Source organism: Monodelphis domestica, chromosome 5, assembly GCF_027887165.1.
Source record: "Monodelphis domestica isolate mMonDom1 chromosome 5, mMonDom1.pri, whole genome shotgun sequence".
NCBI lineage: Eukaryota > Metazoa > Chordata > Mammalia > Didelphimorphia > Didelphidae > Monodelphis > Monodelphis domestica.
Window position 1 is genome coordinate 130,525,731 of NC_077231.1, and position 23,079 is coordinate 130,548,809.

The 23,079-nt window shown below is 33.7% G+C and overlaps 1 protein-coding gene across 10 annotated transcripts in view; it reads left to right on the forward strand.

The window, feature by feature from the left end:
- AEBP2 (AE binding protein 2) overlaps positions 1–23,079 on the forward strand; it is an 87,656-nt gene that overhangs the window by 43,789 nt on the left and 20,788 nt on the right. For 7 of the 10 annotated variants that reach the window (XR_008912202.1, XR_008912203.1, XR_008912205.1 and 4 more), the window contains one exon: positions 19,677–20,818. Coding sequence is in view for 1 of the 10 variants with exons in the window: in XM_001363610.4 (XP_001363647.3) it covers positions 19,677–19,689 (13 nt within the window). In the remaining 9 variants the exon portion in view is untranslated. Of the gene's footprint in view, positions 1–19,676; positions 21,636–23,079 lie in introns of those variants that run through there. The other 3 variants (XM_007503557.3, XM_001363610.4, XR_008912206.1) reach the window with 2 other exon arrangements.

Genomic DNA, 23,079 nt, shown 5'->3' on the forward strand with positions numbered 1-23,079 from the left:
TTTAACTTTTATTTTGAATTTAACCAGGACCAAACAATGAACATTTACAAAAACAATAACACGGAAAATGAAGATAAGACATGATATTGCAAATTGATACATACAGCTTGCTTTTCCCCTTAAAGATATAATAAACATGCAATTTTCAAAGCTGCCCTGCTTGATTGATTCCTTTTGGCTTTCCTCATGTTCTTTTTATGTGGATTTAAAAACTAAACAAAACAAGCTTTCAAAGACCCTCTTTTCATTTCATTTGCCACAACCCTATTGCTACTACCCTCAATTCTTCCTCTTCACTAGGAAAAAACCAAACACAAAACCAAAAATCAATACCCTTTTAACTAAAATGTCAAGGCAAGGAAAGGAAATTTCTACATGAACTATGACCAAAAGTATTTATCTCATTCTACCTCTCAAGTTCCTCAAATCTTTGTGAAGGGGTAGGCAGCACTCTTCATCATTTTGTCCTCTGGAGTCATTGAATTTTCTAGATTTCATTATTTTGTTTTTTGCCTTTTCTTCAGTAATATTTTATTTTCCCCAATGTCATATAAAGCCAAGTTTTGGCAAGTTTTTTCTACTGTTGTGAGTTCTAAAATTCCTTCTTCCTCTATCAAAGGTAATAGATACTGCCGCTGATGGCAATGCAATGATCCAGGACAATTCTGAAGGACTTATGAGGAACAACGATGGGGGTAGAAACACAGCAGAAAAACATGATTTATCACTTGGTTATATGGCATATTATTTTGGGTTGTGGTTTTTAAAAGATTACTCTATTACAAATAGGAATAAAATCAAAATAGATTTTGAGTAATGACATGTAGAAACCAGAATATTTACTTGTCAGTTCTGGTAGGAGGGAGGGAAGAAGGGAGATATGATCATATAACCATGGAAAAATATTCTAAAAAAAAAAGGGAAAAAATTCCTTCCTGACACAGTAAGCAATGTAATAAGTTATACCTGTGCTATCATACAAATCTTATTTCCATTTTTTTCATGTAGTATGATAATATATACACACACTGTAGCCTTCCATCTACATTCAGGCACCCTCAGCTTTTTTCTTTGGAGATGGATAGCATTTTTCATCATGATTCCTTTGGAGTCATCTCAAATCATATTGCTGACAACAGAAAAGCCTTTCAGAGGTGTGCATTGTATAATATTGTTCCTGCATACAATGTTTTGTATTTTACATCAGTTCATGTAAAGTCAGATTTTTCTGAAGTCCCTACAATCATACCACAACTTGTCTAATTGTGAGCTTCCTCTCAGTTTCTAATTCTTCACCACAAAGAACTGCTATAAATATATCTATACAAATAGCCCCCCCCCTTTTTTTTTAACCCTTTTGTTATAGAGACCTAGTAGTGGGATTGCTGAACCAAAGGGTATACTGGATCAAAATTTTATGACCCTTTGGGCATAGTTCCAAATTGTTCTCCAGAATGGTTGGATCAGTTCACAACTAGTACATTAATGTCTTGAGTTTTCCCATATCCTTTCAAAACTTTTCCTTTTCAGTCATATTAGTCAATCTGCTAGATATGAGATGCTATCTCAGTTTTAATTTGCATTTCTCATAGTTATTTGGACCATATTTTTCATCTGATGTTAGATTTCTGACATTTTCTTCTGAAAATTCCCTTTTTTGTGTCCTTTAATTGGTCAGGTTTTTCTTAAGTCCTTCAAAGTTGTTATTTTATAAATTGTTCACCTAGTTCTACTCCATTTTGAATCAATTTTTTAAAAACCCTTTCATCTTGGAATCAATACTAATCAATACTGTGTATTGGTTCCAAGGCAGAAGAGTGGTAAGGGCTAGGCAATGGGGGTCAAGTGACTTGCCCAGGGTCACACAGCTAGGAAGTGTCTTGAGGCCAGATTTGAACCTAGGACCTCCCATCTCTAGGTAGACCTGGCTCTCAATCCACTGAGCTACCCAGCTGCCCCCTTGAATCAATTCTTTAAATGGTTTGTCAAGGCCACAAAAATAGCAAAAGATCCAACAATCAAAACCAAGTCCTCTATTTCTAAACCTTGTTATTTTATTACAAATATTTCCATGTTTTGCTGAATTTATCAAATTTATTATGTCCTATGACTTATTCATATATCATGCTTTGTTCAGTTATTTGCAATCAATATCTCCCCAATTTGCTAATTTTTAAAAAATATTTTTAAAGTTTAGTCAATTTAGAACATTATTCCATGGTTACAAGAATCATATTCTTTCTCTCCCTCCCCTCCCTCCACCCTTCATGTAGCTGACACACAATTTCATTGGGTATTATTTGTGTCCTGGATCAGAACCTATTTCCATGTTGTTGATGTTTGCACTAGGATGGTCATTTAGAGTCTCCATCCTCAATCATATCCCCTCGACTCATGTAATTAAGCAGTTGTTTTTCTTTTGAGTTTTCCAATTTGCCCATTTTAAAAAAAGTTTTGTAAACATGTTTTATTTTCACTTTGTATTTATAGTCTAATTCCACTCCTTGAGAAAATTCTTATAAAAAAGTTAAACTAAGCAAAATTATCTAGTTATATCATCTGAAAATACATGCAGCATTCTATATCTACAGCACTTCTCCATCCTCTTTTTAAAAAAGTGTTTAAGAAAAATCCATGTTTTCTCCTTAACTCCCATGCCATTGGCGAGAAAAGAAAAATCTTTCCTAACAAATACTCTGCATAGTCAAGGAAAATGAATTCCTCCTTGGACTGTATATTTCATTTTTTATTCTAAATCCATGAACTCTTTGTTTAGAGATGGATAATGTTCCATTGTTCTTTCTCTGGAAACATGATGGCCATTGTTTTGATCATAGTTCTTACAGCTTTTAGGTTGCCTTGTAATAATTGCTCAGTCATTTCAGTTATGTTCGAGGCATCATTACCTCATTTGGGGGTTTCTTGGCAGAGAAACTAGATTGGTTTGCATTTTCTTCTGTTGTACATTTTTCACAGATGACAACTAAATGTCTGAGGCTAGATTGGAATTCAAGAAGATGAATCTTCGGGCTTCATATTCTATCCACTGTACCACCTAGGTACAGCTTGTGTTTGCAAAGCTCTTATTGTATTGTCATGGCTTTGATCATTTCCTAAAAGTCTTCAAAGTTGTTTTCTGTAATATTGATATAAAATATACATTGTTCTGCTTAACTTCACTCAGTATCAGTTCATAAACATTTTTCCATGAAATCTGATCTTTTCCCCATTACTTACACAATACCTTTCCATGACATTTATATTTTTATGATGTAACTCGTCCCCTTTAAGAAAAAAATTTAGATCATCTATCCATTTGGAATTTAACTTAGCATAAGATATGTGTGAATTGTTGAACAAAACCCAACCTCTATGCTACTACATTATTTCCCCAGCCTTTAAAAAAAAAAATTAGAAAGTTCTCATCACAATATCTGAGGTCTTTGTCTTTATTGAATACTGGACCATTATAAATGTTTTCTTCTATATGTTATGTACCTAATCTGTTCCAATGATTAGTCTCTTTATGTTTTAACCAGTATTAAATTGTTTTGAGAATTACTGTTTTGTGGAAGAGTCTGAGATCTGGCATTTCCAATCTTAGATAGTTTCTACTTTTAAAATTTATTTACTTTGTGATTCTTTACCTTTTGCTTTTATTTGAATCATTCTATTATTTTTCTACTTTTATAAAGTGATCCTTTGTTAGTTTGATTGGTATGGCACTGAATAAGGTTATGAATTATCGCCATTTTTGAGGAATTAATATTTTAAGTGTGTAGGTCCACTTTCTGCAAATGATGGTTTGTGGTTTTATTTATAGAATTCTTGTGTGTAACTTTGTAGGTAGACTCCCAAGTGTTTTTTAGATTCTGTAGTTATTTTTAAATTTATTTTTGGATATTTTCCCATGATTACGTGATTCATGCTCTCTCCTTTGCTTCTTCCCTCCACCCTCTTGGAGCTGAGAAGCAATTTTACAGGGTTACATATGTATTAGCACTTGATACCTATTTCAGTATTATTCATTTTTGTATTAGAGTAATCTTTCAAAACCAAAACCACAAATACTCTTATAAACAAGTGATAAATCATATGTTATTCTTCTGTGTTTCCACTCCCACAGTTCCTTCTCTGGATGTGATAGAGTTCTTTCTTATAAGCCCCTCAAAATTGTCCTGGATTATTACTTTGTCAACAGTAGCAAAGTCGATTACATCTGATCCTTCCACAATGTTTCAGTTACTGTTTATCATGTCCTCTTGGTTCTGCTCATTTCATTCTGCATCAGTTCATGTAGGTTTTTCCAGTTATTATAGAAATCAAGCAGTTTATTATTCCTTATAGCAGAGTAATATTCCATCACCATCATATACCACAGTTTGTTCAACTATTCCCCAATTGAGGGACATCCCTTTAGTTTCCAATTCTTTGCCACCATAAAGAGCGTGGCTATAAATATTTTTGTACAACCCCTTTTTATTGTCTTTTTGGGGTACAAATTTACTAGGTTTTGCTGGATCAAAGGGCAAGCATTCTTTTAAAGCCTTTTGGGCATTATTCCAAATTGCCCTCCAGAATGTTTGGATCAATTCACAACTCCACCAATAATTTATTAGTGTCCCAATTTTGCCACAACTCCTCCAACATTTATTATTTTCCTTTACTGTCACATTGGCCAGTCTGTTAGATGTTTTGATTTTCATTTCTCTAAATAGGAGGGATTTAGAACACTTTTTTCATGTGATTATTTATAGTTTTGATATCTTCATCTTAAGGCTGCCTATTCCTATCCCTTCACCATTTGTCAATTGGGGAATGACTTGATTTCTTATGCATTTGACTTAGTTCCTTATAAATTTGAGCAATTATTCCTTTGTCAGAGATTTTTGTTATAAATTTTTTCCCTAGTTTGTTGCTTGTAGTTATTTCAAATGAAATTATCATCTTTTCTTTCTGTATTTTATTGGAATTATATAGAATTATTGAAGATATGTATGGTTTTATTTTTTATTTTGTGAGCTTGAAGTTATTGTTTCAGTTAACCTTCAAAAACTGTTAATTTTGTTTTCTTTTTTCTGGTCATTTTCAATTTCTTTTTCTTTTTTGTCTTACTGCTATAGCCAGGATTTCTAATAATGTGTCAAATTGAAGTCGTGATAGTGAACATTCTTGTTTCATCTCTGATTTTTTGGAAAGTGATTCTATTTTATCCCCAATATATAGAACAATGATGTTGAACCAATGGCACTGGTACCAAACATGGCATGCAGAGTGTTCCCTGTGGGCACATGTGTTGCCCCCATCTCCCTTCCAGAGTTTGTTACTAGAAAATATATAATTAGAACTTGCTCCCCAGGACTCTTTCCCAGCTTCCCATGTTCCTTCTCATGTTATGTTGATGTTACGTTGTTATGTACTTAGGATTTATTTTGATGTGACCTTGAACCTCAGTTTCTTTTTCTGTGAACATAGTTGGAGGAGGTTGGAGGAGTGTCAGGCAGGAGTATTTTTCACATGTGGTCATACTTAAGTTTTTTACTTTGTTCTTTTATTTCTTCTACTTCAAGTGATTAGTAATAAATCATAAAATATAACACTTGGAGTTATTGATATTTATTTTAATCTTACAAAAAGCAGAGGTACTTGCTGCTGCCCTTCCCCTTTCCACTGTGCCTGATATCATTTTTTTCACAACCCAGTCTCTCTCTCTCGGCCCAGCAACCCAATGGGAGTGCACAGGGTGGAGAAGGGTGACTCACAGGCAGCAGAGATGGAGGGGAGCAGAGCACTTGCACCACTCCCTTCCTGTTCTCTACATTGACTGAAAACATTCCTCATTTAACCTGCCCAGCCACCCAATGGGAATGCTTTCTCCCTCCCCTGTGTGCGGTAAGGAGGGGAGGAATGTGCTCAGCATTCAGTCTTTGGGGGGTTTGGCACTGTTTGGCTGGTGGGTTGGGGGCAAGGCTCAGCACTCAGTTTCTAAAAGGTTCACCATATAGAATGTTAGCTCTTGGTTTTTTATGTATTCTATTTATTATTTTAAAGAAAAAAGTTCATTTCTTCCTATGTTTTCTAGATTAAAAAATATAAATGGGTGTTATATTATCTAAAAAATATTTTTTGCATCTTTCAACATAATGAAATGATTTTTTCCATTTTGTTATTAATATGGTTTATTTTTGTCATTTTTGTATCCACATAATCTGGTAGTTTTTCCTTTGGAATTTCCTTTGGAAATTCATTCATGGCTTATGCAGTTTCTTTTGAAATTGTAGTATTTAAATTCTGTACCTATTTTGTTAAATTGAGTATTTTATATTTTTATAATTGTTCATTTACTTTATATTGGATTTATTGTCATAGTTGGGCAAAATAAGTTCTAGTGATATTTTTATACTTTCATCTGCCATAAATTCCATTAATTTTTGTTCCCAGTAATTTTGTTTTTCTCTTTTTCATCAAATTAGCTTATTACTTATTTATTTCATTTAAAAATTAACTCACATAGGTCTATCAGTTCTAATTTTTCTAATTATCTTCTTATCCTTAATTTCTTTCTTATTTATAAATGGATGTCCTCTGTGCAGTGCTTTTTGTAATAATTAATCTTTTCCTTTAATGCACTCTGTATACAAACAGTGGCATATCTTCAAGAAAATGCAATTTTTTCTTTATCTCCTTTAATCAAATATGTTTGGCTTTTTTCTTGTCTGAAGTCTTAATTGCTATCCTTTTTTTGTTTTGTTTTGTATTCAACTGAGGTATAATAGATTTTGTTCTCCTTTTAACTATCAGTCTTTTTTATTATGTATTTTTTTCCCCTTAAAAACTCCCATCTTAGAGTCAATGTTGTTTATTGGTTCTAAGGCAGTAAGGTCCAGCCATTGGGGTTAAGTGACTTGCCCAGAGTCACACAATGAGGAACTCCAAAGCCATATTTGAACCCAAGACCTATGTCTATAGGCCTGGCTCTCAATCCACTTAGCCATCTAGGCTTTTTAAGTGAATTTGTCCATTCATAGTTATGATAGTTGTTTATTTCCTTCTTTACTATTCCTTTTACCTTTCCTTCTCTGTACTTCTCTGCCCATGTTTATTTGAAATTATTACCCTTTTTCCTCTTTTAATTTTCTCTTCTTCATTCCCTCTTGAATATTAAGATTTGTTTTACTTCTGATTAATCCCTCCCTGGTTATATTTTCCTTTCTCTTCTTCATCTTATCTGTATCTGTTAAGTTGAATATATTTCTACACCCAACTCTTTATGTGATTGCATGTGTATATATGTATATTCTGCCCTCTTTTGACCAGTTTATAGCAAAGTGAAGTTCTTTGTATATACTAATATTAGTATACCCTGTTGGTGTATTAATAAATTTCCCCATTTTTCCTTTAATTTTCCCTTGAATTTAATTTGCCCTCTTCTTTTTTCTTTCTTCAAAATAGATCTTATGTCTCATTTAACTACTTCTATGACTTTATGTTATTAAGACTTTAAAAGAATCTTTTGAACATCTTTCCTCTTCCTTAGAATATAAACAGTTCAACTGTATAAAGTTCCTTCTGCTTATTCACTTGAATTTACCTTTATATTTTTCCTTTTACTCGAGAATTTGTATTTCCTTTTTTCCTTTTTTAGCCTTTTTTTTCATCAGGAATATTTGAATATCCTCTTTTTCATCACAGATTCATTTGTTCTAATAGAATTATGTTTGTTTTTGCTAGGTAAGTTATTTTTTGTTATAGCTCTTCATCTTTTGCATCAAAATATCATTCTATGTTCAATTTTTAAACATAGTATGTACTAAATCTTGTTCAATCCTAATTGTAGTTCTTCACTACTTAAATTCTTTTTTTCCCTAGCTGCTTGCAGTTTTTATTTTCATCTGAAAGATGTGAACTTTGGCAGTGATATTTCTGAGGATTTTCATTTGGGAATTTTTCCATTGCCCTCTTTTGCTAAAGTACTTTGGTAATTTTCTTTAATGATTTCCTGAAATCATGTTATATATACCCTGGTTATGCTTTTTAGCTTTGGATACAGGTAATTATATATGATTCTTTAAATTATCTTTCTATGATCTGTTTTCCAGGTCAAAAAAAAATTTTTTTTATCTAAGGTATTTTATGTTTTATTCTATTTTCTCAATCTTCTAATTTTGTTGTAATTGTTGTTTCAAAGTCTAATTGACTTCTTTATGGTCCATTTTGATTTTTAAGTAGTTTATTACTAACCCTCATTTTTTTTACAGTATATTTTAAAAATTATTATATTGTTATTTCAAAGAATTCTAATCCTTTTGGGCAAGATTTTTTTTTTTTCTTTTAGCTTTTGATTGTAGTCTTTTGTTTGCTTTTTAAAAACCCATACCTTCCATTTTAGAATCAGTACTGTGTACTGGTTCTAAGGCAGAAGAGTGGTAAGGGCTAGGCAATGGGGGTTAAGTGACTTGCCCAGGGTCACACTGTCTCTAGGCCTGATTCTCAATCCACTGGGCTACCCAGCTGCCCCCTGTAGTCATTTTAAAAAATTTAATGTCTTCTGTGATTCTGTTTTGGGCATCCTTATTAACATCATAAAAATCTTTGATTCCCCCCAACCCCCATTGTATTTAATGAGACTTTAGGCATTGAGTTCAAAATCTCTTCTTCTCTGGTAATCTTATTAGATTTTATACTTTTCCTTTGCCCTGAGGAGTCTTTCTTTTAAAGGTCAGAATCCTTCTTTACTTTGGACTTGATACAACTAAATTAAGGTTTTCAGCCTGCCTTTATTTCATTATGGATTCTAAAGTTCTTTCCTGTGGTTGGTCTTTGGTCCATGGCCTTTTCTTTTAAAGAGAGAGGAGAGGCCTTTTTTTTTATTCCGATAAATTCAAGGTTTTCCTCTAGTGGAAGAAGCCAATTAGAAGTTTTTTTCTTGGGGACTGGTGTGAAAGGGAGGGAGGACTTTTTATTCACCTCATATTAAGATCCTTTTTTTGCAGAGGATTCTCTCTTCTTACCCCAAGTTTGTTTCTCCCCCAAGAGTTTAGATTTTTCCTTTTTTCAGGGGCTATCTTCCTGCTGTGGCTTTTTTCTTAACCACCTGGTCTTTCATAAACCACTGAAGACATTCACTTTCATTTTTGTGCCTCAGGGGATTTTTTTTTTAAACTGTTGAGGTTTTGTTCTTATGAAATTCTTTCTTTTTCTTTCCTCAGGGGATTTCTTATTATGGGGTCTTTTAAAAACAAAGTCTGTTTTCTTCTCTTAAGGGATCTGGATCATATTTACCCTTTGCTTAAAGGGGGTGAATTATTTGATATTTGGATTATTTAGTGTTGGGGAAAGGGACACAGACACAGAGACAAGAGTTCTGCTGTTTTTTTTTCCCTACCATTTTGGTAAAAAACTTAACTAAATATTAAAAATAAAAAGTGTTGTCAAACCTTTTAGTGTGCACAGGAAAATATTTTTCTTTATGTCTGATATTCTTGATAAACATGTATTTATGTGCATATATACATACATGGTGATTTTGCACTATCAATTATGACCCTCACTATTACCATTTTTTCTATAATTGTGCTACCAACTCACAAATCAAGAGAGCAAAAATGTGCCTGTCTTTCTACCATTCCATCCTTAAATAACTGTTTCCTTTCTCATCATTGCCAGTTTGCTGAGTGGGAGAGAACTTAATTTTCTTTTAATTTCTGTTATGATTAGTGATTATGTGGGCATTTTTCTTAGGATTATTGGTATTTACCAATTCTTTTGAAAATTCTCTAAAAAAGATTTATTTAATATAATTCTTCCCTATAATATTATGTTGTAGCTTAAAAAATTCACAACACATATTCTGAAGATGCAAATATCGTATGATACCATTCCTTGGTTCTTCCTCCTGCCTTACTTTTATAGTTATATGGAGTATAATGGAATTTTGGAGCTGGAAGGAACATAAAAAGTCACTTCGGCCCACCTCCTCATATTACAGAGGAGGATATTGAATCTCAGAGATAAGTAACAAAGGCAGGAGTACAACTTTGCCTCTTGACAAATCCAGGTCACGCCTTCCATTCAATATTAATAGCAGTCATGCCAGGAAGTTTTCTTTCACTGATCTTGATTATTATTTTCATTCAGTAGTTTCTTTTCAGACATCAGTTCTCAGCAACACCGATATTGAATTATAATTTCATTTCAATATCTGCTGACAGAGCTGGTTGCTTTAGAACTAAGTAGTTTCTGATGATACTCATACCTTTTAATCATTTACTAACCTATATGATTCTGGGTGCCCTTATTTCTCCTAATTGTGTTAGCCTATCTAAGTAATATTGGTTGACTTTGTTAGAACGCTGATCAGCTTTTTACATGACCCAGTGCAAGATATGTGGGAAAACTGTAAAAAAGATTTATTCTCTGGCTGGTATAATTCATTTCAATAAATGTTTCTCAAATAGCTACTATATATAATATACTATGCAGAACATTTAGGAAAAACCTTATAGCTAATTTCTTGTGTATTCATATACCTAATTCTGTGACAATTCATTGGATTTTTTTGGAGTAAGTGAATTTCTATTACTTTGGATATATTAATTTGCAGTAATGGTAAGTGTTAAGGTCAGTAGTTTTGTGCCAATAAAAATATAGGTGATATGAACTTTTAACTTTTAAGAACTTTTAAGGGGGGCAGCTGGGTAACTGAGTGGATTGAGAGTCAGGTCTAGAGACGGGAGGTCCTAGGTTCAAATTTGGCCTCAGACATTTGTCAGCTGGGCAAGTCACTTAACTCCTATTGCCTAGCCCTTACCACTCTTCTGCCTTGGAGCCAATACATAGTATTAATTCTAAGATGGAAGGTTAAAGGTTTTAAAAAAAGAACTTTTAAGAAATAATATTGTCAACTGGGAAGAGGGGCGTGGAGTAGAAGCAGGAACTCACCAGAACTTTCCCAACATTACCCTCTAAACATCTTTTTAAAATTTTTTATTTAATTTTTTTTGGTTACAGTACTCAATTTATTTCCCTCCCTCCCCTCCACTCACCCTTCCTGCAGCTGATGCGCAATTTCATTTACCCTCTAAACGTCTTAAAAATCCTCAAATGGATTTTTGGATCAGTAGAGCCAGCAAAAAACATAAGGGAAGTCCATTTTCTAACCCAAGATAACTCGGGAGGTTGGCCCAGAGCACAGCAAAGGCAAAACAGTGACATCCCCAGCAGTAGTTCTTGGAAGTGGCTGTAAGAGTATGGCAGCATCAGCTTTTGGAGCTCTTAGCCCACAGGTAGTAAAGGGGTTGGAAAACTAGTCAGAAAGAGATTAGAGGGGACCCCTTGGTAACGAGTTCAGGACCTCGGATCAGCACAATGCAGCCTGGCGTTGCCTTTTCAGGTTGAGGAGGAGCACCAGTGCTTGTGGCTGCAGGGGAGCAAGGACCCTAGTTATAGTTCCTGTTGGAGAAGGGTGTTTCTGGTCCTTCAAAAGGGAGCAGGAGGCTGGGCGTCAGTTCTAAGGCAGAAAGGATGAAGCAAGGCAGGAGTGCTCGCGAGACTAGGCGAGCAGGGTTGCTTATCATGATTTCCGGCCAAGAGTACTGCAGCTAGAGGGAAGAAAAGATTCCTTCCTGGTTACAGACTAGGATAGCAGTTACCACTCCTCTCCTTAGAGCATAGCACCATGGAAGGACAGAAACTTAGATTTCAAGAACTACGTCTGAAAACAGCAGCATGGAAAACCTGAAGCTTAGCATAATGTCTCCTTTGGCCCTGGAGCAGAGTTTAATTTTAAAATAAAATTAGAAAACTAGAAAAATGAAAAACAAAGGACATGACCATAAAATACTACTCTGAAAAAAAGGGAAGATCAAGACATAAACTCAGAAGGAAACAATGATGTCAAAACAGCTATAAGCAAAGCCTCAAAATTAAAAAAAAAAAAAAGGGAATTCCTGGAAGAGTTCAAAACATTAAAAAAAACAAACAACCTCTTGCCTTCTGTCTTAGAACTGATGCTAAGTATTGATTCTAAGGCAGAAGAGTTGGAAAGGCTGGGCAATTGCTTGCCAGGGTTACATAGGTAGAGAATATCTGAGGTCAGATTTGAATCCACATCTTCCTGTCTCAAAGCCTCGCTCTAGCCACTCAGTCACCTAGCTGCCCCTCAAAAAGGATTTTTAAGATCAGAGAGATAGATGAAAAAATTAGGAAGAGAAATGAGAGTGATGCATGAAAATTATGGAAAGAGAATTAACAAGGGTAGTTAGAGAGCCATGCCTGGAAATGGGAGTACCTGGCTGTGTGACCCTAATTAAGTCACTTAATTCTAGTTGCCTAGCCTTTACTTTTCTTCTGCCTTGAAACCAATAGTCAATTTTGTTTCTAAGAGAGAAGGTAAGATGTTCTTTTTTCCTTTGTTTCTTTAAGAGGCACAAAAATACTGAAGAAAATAATATCTTAAAAATGGAAATAACCAGTTGGAAAATAATGTACTAAAAGTAGAATTGGCCAAATGGAAAAAAGAGGTACAAAAGTTCATTGAAGAAAATAATTCTTAATTAGGCAATAGGCAATAGAATTAGGCAAGTGGAAGCTAATGATCCCCTGAGACATGAAGAAACTATAAAAAAATGAAAAAATAGAAGAAAATGTTAAATATATCACTTGAAAAACAACTGACCTAGATAATAGATTGAGGAGAGATAAATTACGAATTATTGACTACATTAAAGTCAAAAGAAGAGCCTGGACATCATCATCTTTCAAGAAAACTGCCCTGATGTCCTACAACCAGAGGATAAAATAAAAATTGAAAAAATCCATGAACCACTGAATTCACTGAGCCACCCAGCTGCCCCTTCTTAAGGACTTATTAGGGAAATTAGGAGCATATGTAGGAACAGAGTACATGTGTGAGTTGACTATAATTAGATAATTTCAAAAAAAGTTGGGGGCCAAAAAAGAGGGAAACACTCACTGGCATAAAATACTACTCTTAAAAAAAAGGGAAGATCAAGACGTAAACTCAGAAGGAAACAATGATGTCAAAACAGCTATAAGCAAAGTCTCAAAATGAAAAAAAAAAGGGAATTCCTGGAAGAATTCAAAACATTTTAAAAAATGAAGAGAAAGAAAAGAGAAAATTAGATTACATAAAAAAGTGTGAAAGGAAGAACTTTTTTAATGGAGGGGAAAATGGTAGGCGTAGGAGGTAACACTTAAATGCTAACTCTTTAAAATTGGCTCAAAGAGGGAATAACACATTCACTTGGGCATAGAAAGAAGAGCAAATTAAGAGAGGAAGTGGTCAAAAGCAAAATGGACTTTTGAGGAGGGACAGACTCAAAAAAGAGTGAGAAGAAACAGAAAAATAGGATGGAGGGAAATAACAGTAATCATAACTGTGAATGTGAGTGGGAAAACCCCATAAAACTGAAGCAGGTATTAGAGGATTAGAAACCAGAATTAAAAAAAAAAAGTTATTGTTTTTTAAAAAAATTACTTATTTATTTAAAACCCTTACCTTCCATTTTAGGATCAATACTAAGGTCTGGTTTCAAGGCAGAAGAGTGATAGGGACTAGGTAATTGGGGTTAAGTGACTTGCTCAGAGTTACAGATTTATGAAGTGTTTGAGGTCTGATTTGAACTCAGGATTTCCCATCCCCAGACCTGGCTTCCTCTCCACTAAAATGCCCACCTTCCTTTCAAAAGTATATTTTTTTTACAAGAAATACATTTGACACAGACACTGAGAGAATAAAAAAGGAACTGAAGTAGAATCCATTTTGCTTCAGATGAATTAAAAAATAAAAGCATGGATAACAATCTCAGACACAGAAGAACCAAAAAATATGCTTAATTAAAAAAAATAAGTAGAGAAACTACATTTTACTAAAAGACACCAAAAACAATGAAGAAATATTGTTACTAAACACATGCACCAAATGGAATAGCATTCAAATTATTACAGGAAATTTAAAGAAATTACAGGAGAAAAAGGCAGTAAAACTATACTAGTAGACTTTTAAGAATTAGATAAAGGTAGTCATAACATAAACAGGAAGTTAAGGAGATGACTACAATTTTTAAAAAGTTAGATCTCACAGGTCTCTAGCAAATTGAATGGGAATGGAAAGGAATGTCTTTCTCAGCTGTACACGATACCTTCACAGAAATTGATCACACATTAGAGCATAAAATATCAGAAACAAATGCAGAAAATCAGAAGTATTAAATGCATCCTCAGAACATATTGTAATTAAAGATGTATTCAATAAGCAGGCATAAAATCATAGATTTAAAACTAATACAATCCTAACGAATTACTGGGTCATTGAATAAATTATAGAAAAAATAATTTCAATTAAAAGATTGACAGGAGTGAGACAACATGCAACAATTTATGGAATGCAGCCAAAGTAGTATTTAGCTGAAATTTAAATCTTTAAACAGTTGTAGATAAAGGGCAGATCAATGAATTGGGTTTGCAGTTGTTACTGTTTTTATTCAATAGCTTCCAGTTGCATCCAACACTTTTTTTTTTAAACCCTTATCTTCCCTCTTGGAATCAATACTTGATTCCAAGGCAGAAGAGTGGTAAGGGCTAGGCAATAGGGGTTAAGTGACTTAGCCAGGTTCACACAGTTGGGAAGTGTCTGAGGCCAGATTTGAAACTAGGACCTCCCCTCTCTAGACCTGGCTCTCAATCCACTGAGCCACCCAGCTGCCCCCATGTGCAACCCTTTTTGACAGCACTTAGGTTTTTTGTTTTTTTTTGTTTTTTTGGCAAAAATACCGGAGTGGTTTGCCATTTCCTTCTCCAGTTCAGTTTATAGTTGTGGAAACTGGAGCATATAGGATTAAGTGACTTTTCCACCATCATACAGCCAGTAGTAAGTGTTTGAAGTCAGATTTGGACTCGGAAATGAGTTTCTGATTTTAGTCCTGGCACTCTAACTACCTAGTTGTCCTGTGCAAATAATTTAAAAAACTTTAAAAAAAAGGGACAAATTAAAAATAGAAATCCCGAAAACTGAAAAAGATGTTAATAAAATGGAATGTAAGAAAACCAATGAACTAATAAATAATATTAGGAACTGCTTTTATGTAAAACTCAATAAAATAGATGGTTAATTTGATTTTATTTTAAAAGAAAGAATAAAGCCAAGTTAACAGTGTCAAAAATGAAAAGGATGAATTCACAACCAATGAGGAGTAAACTAAAGCTTTTATAAAAAGCTATTTTGCCCAATTATTAGGCAATGAATCTCACAATCTAATTGACATGGATAAACATTTGAAAAAATATTCTTAGAAAAAGAAATTAAGGAACCATAAATGGAATCCTTAAGAAAAACTGTCCAGTTCCAAATGGATTCACAAATGAATTCCAGGAAACATTAAAAAAAATTTCAATTCTATATAAATTATCTGGGAAAACAGGCTAAGAAATAAAGAAAATCAGAGATCAATTTTCCCAATGATTTTTGGTGCAAAATTTTTAAATAAAATATTACAGCAACATAACACAAAAATCATATAATGGAAATGGGTGAGATGTAAACCAGGATTGTAGGTCTGGTTCAATATTAGGAAAACTATCAGCATAATTGACCATATAAATAACAAAACGACAAATCCCATGATTCTCTTGCTAGATACACAGAAAGCTTTTTATAAAATGCAATACTCCTAAAAATAGTGGAGAGCAGAAGAATAAATCAAGCTTTCCTTCAAAAGATAAGTTCTTAAAAAAAGAAATACTATTCATCTAAAATTATTTGTGGAAATAAGTAAATGGTATTAAGATCAGGATTAAAGCTAGGATACTCAATATTGCCACTATTACTCAATATTTTACTAGAAATGCTAAGTATGGCAGTAAGAGAAGGAAAAGGCAATAAGTCAAAAAGGCAGTAAGAAAACAGAATGATCACTTTTGCACATGATATGATGATAGAGAATTCTAGCAAATCAACTAACTAGTTGAAACAATTATCAACTTAAATTTACAAGATATTAAATAAACCATATGGAAATAGTTCTTGACCAAAGTCACATGTAAAACCCAGTAGAATTTTGTGTTGGATATGGGAAGGGTTTGGGGGGAGGAGAGGGAAAGAACATGATTTTTGTAAGCCTGGAAAAATGCTCTAAATTAATCATTTAAATAAAATTTAAAAGATAAAAAAGATATTAAACAAACCTACAGAAATCATTAGTATATGTTTCCAATGAAACCCAGAAATGATATGGAGAGGAATTCAATTTAAAATAGCTATTGACAATATAAAATTGTCTACCTGTCTACTTGTCGAGACAATAAAAATCTCATAGAGGAATAAAGAGAAAAATGGTATTCTTCGATCTGCTATCAGACCTCAGCAGTTCTTCTTTGTCTATGGATAGCATTTTTCATCATGAGTCCCTTGTGAATATCTTGGAAACCTGAGTTGCTGATAGTTGTGTTTCACAGTTCATCATTGTACAATATTTCTCTTACCTGCCCTCAATGTTCTGGTTCTACTCATTTCGTTTTGCATCAGGCCATATAAGCCTAGATTTTTCAGAACTCATCCTCAGTTCATCATTTCTTTTGGTGCAATAATATTTCATTACAACCATTTGTCATAACTTGTTCATTCATTTTCCAATTAATGGACACCTCCTCAAATGTCTAATTCTTTGCCCCTACAAAAAGAGTTGCTAAGAATATGTTCATATGAGTAGGTTCTTTCCCCTTATCTCTGATCTCTTTGGGATTCACACTCAGTGGTGCTGTTCCTGGGTCACAGGCTATGTAGTTTTACGAACCTTTGGCTCTGGTTCCATGTTGCTCTCCAGATTGGTTGTATCAGTTCATAGTTTTACTTCCAATATTAGTGCCCTAGTTTTCGCACATCGTCATTTTCATTTTTGGATATATTTTGCCAATCCAATAGGTGTGAAGTTGTATTTCAGAATTGTTTTGATGTGCATTTCTTCAATCAATAGTGATTTGGAGCAATGGAGCAATTAAATGTGATTATAGATTAATTTTCTTCCTCTTATGTTTACTTTTTCATATCCTTTGGCCATTTTCCAATTGGGGAATGCTTAGTATTTTTATAAATTTGACTGAATTATCTATATATTTGAGAAATGAAGCATTTATTAGAGACACTTGTTATACTATTCTCTCCCCCCCAATTTGTTGTTTCCCTTCTAATCTTGTTTGTACAAAACTTTTTAAATTTAATGTAATGAAAATTGTCCATTTTGTTTTTTGCAATATTTTCTAACTTGTGTAGTCATAAATTTTTCCTGAAAAGTCTGCCAGGAAAACTTTCCATAGTCCCCTAATTTATTTGTGGTTTATCCTTTATTTCTAGATTAAGTATCCATTTAAATTTTATCTTGATTTACGGTATGGAATGTTGACCTATGCCTAGTTTTTGCCATACTGTTTCCCAATTTTCCTAGTAGTGTTTGTCAAATAGTAATTTGCCCCCAAAGCTTGAATCTTTGGGTTTATTGAATACTAGGTTAATATGGTGGTTAACTACTGTGTGTTGATTACCTAAGGCTAGCCCTTCTTCCTTCATATCCCCCAACCCCCATTAATTCCTTTGATAATTCTTTGCCTTTTATTTTTATAGATGAATTTTATTGTCATTTTTTTCTAGCTCTATGAAATAATGTTAGGCTAGTTTAATTGATATTTCACTGAATAGGTAAATTAAATTATGTAAGATTATTTATTATATTGGCTCAACCTATTATAAGCAATTAATGTTTTCTTGTTGTTTAGGTTTGACTTTATTTGCATGAAGAATGTTTTGTAATTGTGTTCAGATAGTTGCTGGGTTTATTTTGGTAGGTATACCCCCCAGGTAATTTATATTATCTAAAGTTTTATTTTTTTTTTTAACTCTTACCTTATGTCTTGGAATCAATACTATATTAGTTCCAAGGCAGAAGAGTGGTAAGGACTGGGCAATGGGGGTCAAATGACTTGCCCAGGGTCACACAGTTAGGAAGTGGCTGAGGCTGGATTTGAACCCAGGGACCTCCCATTTCTAGGCCTGGCTCTCAATCCACTGAGCTATCCAGCTACCCCCAATGTTATATATTTTTTAAACCCTTACCTTCCATCTTGGAGTCAATACTGTGTATTGGCTCCAAGGCAGAAGAGGGTAAGGGCTAGGCAGTGGGGGTCAAGTGACTTGCTCAAGGTCACACAGCTGGGAAGTGGCTGAGGCCGGATTTGAACCTAGGACCTCCCGTCTCTAGGCCTGACTCTCAATCCACTGAGCTACCCAGCTGCCCCTCCCCCAATGTTATTTTGAATGGAATTTCCTTCTCTATGTCTTGCCATTGGGTTTTTTGGTGATAAGTAGGAATGCTGATGATTTCATTTGTTCATTTTGTATCCTCTGACTTTGCTAAAGTTATTTCTTTTAGTTTTTTGGTTGAATAGCTGGGGTTCTCTAATTGCATCCCCAAAGAGTGTCACCCCCAGAATGATAACTTAATTTCTTCATTGCCTATTCTAATGCCTTTAATTTCTTTTACTGCTCTTATTGCCGTAGTGGTGTTTCTAACACAATATTAAATAATATATATGATAATAGACATCCCTGTTTCACCTCTGATCTTATTGGGAAAGTTTCTAGTTTATTCCCATCACAGAGGCTTGCTAATGGCTTTAGATAGATGCCATCTATCACTTTAAGGAAAGCTCCATTCATTCCTGCGTTTTCAAGCGTTGTTATAAAGAAAGGGTTTTGTATTTTATCAAAAGCTTTTTCTGCATCGGTTGAGATAATCACATGGTTTCTGTTGGAGCTAGATAGAATTTGATTGAAGTCTTCCCCTCTCCTGATGCTTGTAACTTTGGGCTTAGTGGTTGTTGCAGCCACCAAACAGGGAAGAAAGTGTTTTCACAAAGGAGACCCAGGCATCTATGTTTCTTTTCATAATTATTTGTTGATCCATAGGTGAAAGGAAGTGAGTGAGTCATTTTTTATATTTGTTAAACCTTGTGAAATTGAGCAGTTCAAATGAGAATTTTTAACTCTGTAAGGCAGTGTGGCCAGTTGGACAAGTTAAACTGTCAATTCAAACTTTTGCCAATTTATATTACCATTGAATTATTTATTTAAGATGATTTTTTTTTTTTTTGCTAATAGATTGGATGGCAATACAGTTCCTTCTTTGATTTGATTTTGTCTTTATATTCTCCTTTTGTAATGTCTTTTGAAGTAAAGGGATGCACGTACCATATGCTGTGTAAATGGTATTTTTATATTATTATTCCATATACATTCATTAAAAAATATATTTGTGAGAAAACTGACCATCAGAAGCAAGAACCATTGTCTCCAGGAAGACACAGAAAGCTACATGACTCCACACACAATCATTTAAACTGAAAACCAGAAAGTAACATGACTCAGAGCTTCTGTTGTAATACAAGTATTTATGGGAGAGTTAAAAAGCATGAATAATGTTAAAACTTTGAATCAATTATGATACCTGTCTTGTGTACAATTAAAAAAAAACATACTGTATTTAATGTAATGACTTATTTCTGTTTATCGAACAAATCACTTAAAAACGAATATTTCAAAAATACTAAGTGAATCAAATATTTTATTTTATCTCTATTATATGTATATATTTTATTTTTTTTCACAGACATCTAATTTAAATGGAAACACTGAGGAACGGAAGCATGATGAAGATGTTATTTTACATGGTTTTACTCGTATTAGTAACCATGATGGATCAGAAAATCTACAGTGTTTGTTGTATGGAAAAAATCTTGCAAATGGAAGTATAAAGCCAGCAAAACTAAAAAAGCACTTTACATCTGTCCATTCTGAAAATATATTTGAAAATGTATTTTTTTTTCTTTTGGAGAAAGCTCAATTAAAAAAAATTGGAATACTTCAAAACTTGGATTTGACACTTCACAAAAACCTTTTCTTGAATCATCCTATAAGGCTGTGTAAAGCTATGGACACTTGAATGGTTGATCAATGGGAAAAAATTAGAAGTGACTAGTATCAAATGATGTGATATATTCTAGAATATTTGATATTTCTTTGAACATTTTGAAGGAAGTCATCAAGGACTGGCAGCAATTCGATACCCCTGGTGCTTATGGAGGAAATCTTCAGACATTTCTCAACATAGCTAGCATCTTGCTTTTGTTCATTAGGTAAGTGCTATTGCCATCAAAGAAAAAAATACAAGTTTATGTGTCTCTTTGGGAAATGACAAAAGCTATATAGGTTTTGGAAATGGTAGTTTTTTTTTGTTTTTGTTTTGTCCCCAAAGAAAACTCTTGACTGGAAAGAAAAGCTTTGCAGTTCTTTGCTACTCTAATGAAGAAAGCTCCCCATCAGATTGACACCTTGAGAATGGGGCTGAGGACTCTGCCTAAATTTGTCTCATTCAAATTCAACTCTAGCAAGTCAAGACATCACCTTGGTAATATCATTGGTTGGGAGCAAAGAAAAAAAAGCAACAATAACAAAGGCATGCACCTGCAACACTGCCAAAAACACTGAAATAATTTTTGTCAACATCCATAAAGGTTAGCACTTAAATGGAAGAAGATTTTTGTATCATTACATTGAAAAACTATTTTGTCAAGAAATGGGAGCAGAATATGGAGTTGGCTGAATTTTAAGAGAAGTCTTAAAGTGCTTCCTTGAGTTAAGGCTGAAGTTTCCTTTTTATGAGGGAGAAAACTAGTCTTGGAACACTTTGAAAGAAAATATTTTATGTACTGGTTGGCTTACCTGGAAGATATTTTTAACCATATGAATGAGGTAAGTTTTCCAATTCTAGGTCCTGAAATCATAATTATCAATGGTACTGAAAAATTGCATGATTTCTTGACTAAGTGGTAAATATGAAAGAAAAGAGTAGATGACATCCTAGAGGAAGTGCTTTACCAAGATGGAGGGAAATACAACGTTCTCTGTGAATTTCTTTGAAAGGAGCAATCTGTGAACACCTGGAAACACTTCGGAACTCTTTCAAAAGTTATTTCTATTTTTATGGCATTAAAGTTGAATTATGGTTCTCAGTCTTTTTCTTTCTCATGTAAGCTGTTATCAAAAAATGTTGACCTAGCCAAAGGAGAACGCACTTGATTTTAGGACAAAGTAGAGATATCTAAGGTTCTGTTGATTCTTTGATCATTTGAAAGTTTAAAAAACAACCCCCAGTTTTAAGGTCTATCTGTTCCTCTGATCTTGTTGGATTTGGTCCAGTGTTCTAAGTTGTTTAGATATTTTTGAATCCTGATTCTTTCATGAAGTACTTTAGCTATCTCTTTTTTATAGTTACAGTTTAACTCAGAAAGCTTTGGGAAATTCTGGGATTCGTTGAAGAAAACCTATTATCATGTTATAAAGCAAGCTCTGGAATCTCTAATTCTTTCTGCAACATTGTGTCTTCATGAATAGGGCTTTTCAACACTTGTAATACTTAAAACAAAAAAGTGAAATTAATTGGAAGACCAACCTGACATTTTGCCTTGTCAATTTCCACCCTACATTTTAATGATTTTTTTTCAAGCTAAGAAACAACAGCTTCATACTTGTAAGAGTTTAAAAAAAATAAAATTTTGACTTGTCCATATTTTAAATATACTGTCTTCATTATTCATTGGGTTAGGAAGCACATTACTATGTCACACATAAAATAAACCAGTATTTTGAAAATTACATTTTAATATAATTAAATTATTTTTTTTCTGATGAGTTCATGGGCTTTACTTAACGACCAAAGGAATCCATGACATACAGAAAAAAGTTAAGACCCCTAGGGTAGACTTTTCTCTATATAATTTATGGGATTAATGTCATGTAGCCTCCATCCCAAGTTTGCGTATTACAACCAGTTCCTTATTTTGCTAAAAATGTTTACCTAATTTGTGGATTTATGAGTTGGAGAGACCTCTGCAATCATCTTACTTCATTCCATCATTGAAAAAAGAGCCCTTCTACTGTGCATGGACCTCTTTTGGCTAATGTTAATTGTTAAAAAGATTTTTTCTTCTATCTAGCCTAAATTTTCTTTTCTGCAGCTTTAAAAAAATTATTTAAAATATTTTTCCATGTTTAATTTTTGCAACTTTTACTCATTATTCACAATTTTGCCCTCTGTCCTAATAGAATAAGTCTAGGACCTTTTCCACAGTATAATCAAATACTTTATTTTTTTTAAACCCTTACCTTCTGACTTGTAATCAATACTGGGTATTGGTTCCAAGGCAGAAGAGTGGTAAGGGCTAGGCAATGGGGGTCAAGTGACTTGCCCAGGGTCACACAGCTAGGAAGTGGCTTGAGGCCAGATTTGAACCTACAACCTCCCATCTCTAGGCCTGGCTCTCAATCCACTGAGCTACCCAGCTGCCCCCCTAATCAAATACTTTTAAGGACTGCTGTCACATTGCCTATGCCACGGTCTTCTCTAGGTGAAACATCCTACACTTCTTTGTAACTCATTTAACATAGACTCAAGGCCCTTCACCATCCTTGCTAAACTGTGGTACCCGGAACTGAACACAATGCTCTTTCTGTGATCTGATGGAGGAGAGGGAACCCTTATTTTTTGACAATGCCTCTTTAACATGTGATATATATATGTGTGATATATATGATGTGCTATAGTTTATATATTACATAGAAGTATATTTTATTATGAGATAATAAAATATATTTTAATATAATTTTTACATTACCATCTTCAAGAAATAACTCATCATGGTATAGTGAATAGAATTATTGACTTAGAGCCATGAGTCCTGGATTCAAGTCCACGTTATCATATATAAGCTGGGCGACTCTAACACATTAATCTCTTTATGGTTTAGTTTCACCTATAAAAATCAGGGGAATAGGCTCAATAGCCTTTTAAGTTTTCATTTTGCTTTAAATTTATGATAACGTGATCCATCTCTAGGGAGAAGGGATTATCTCTCTACTAAAGCAGCTCATGATCACAATATTTTGGCAGCCATGTTACCTGGTGACATTAAAAAACAACAACAACAAAACCTTCTGTTTTAGAATCAATAGTA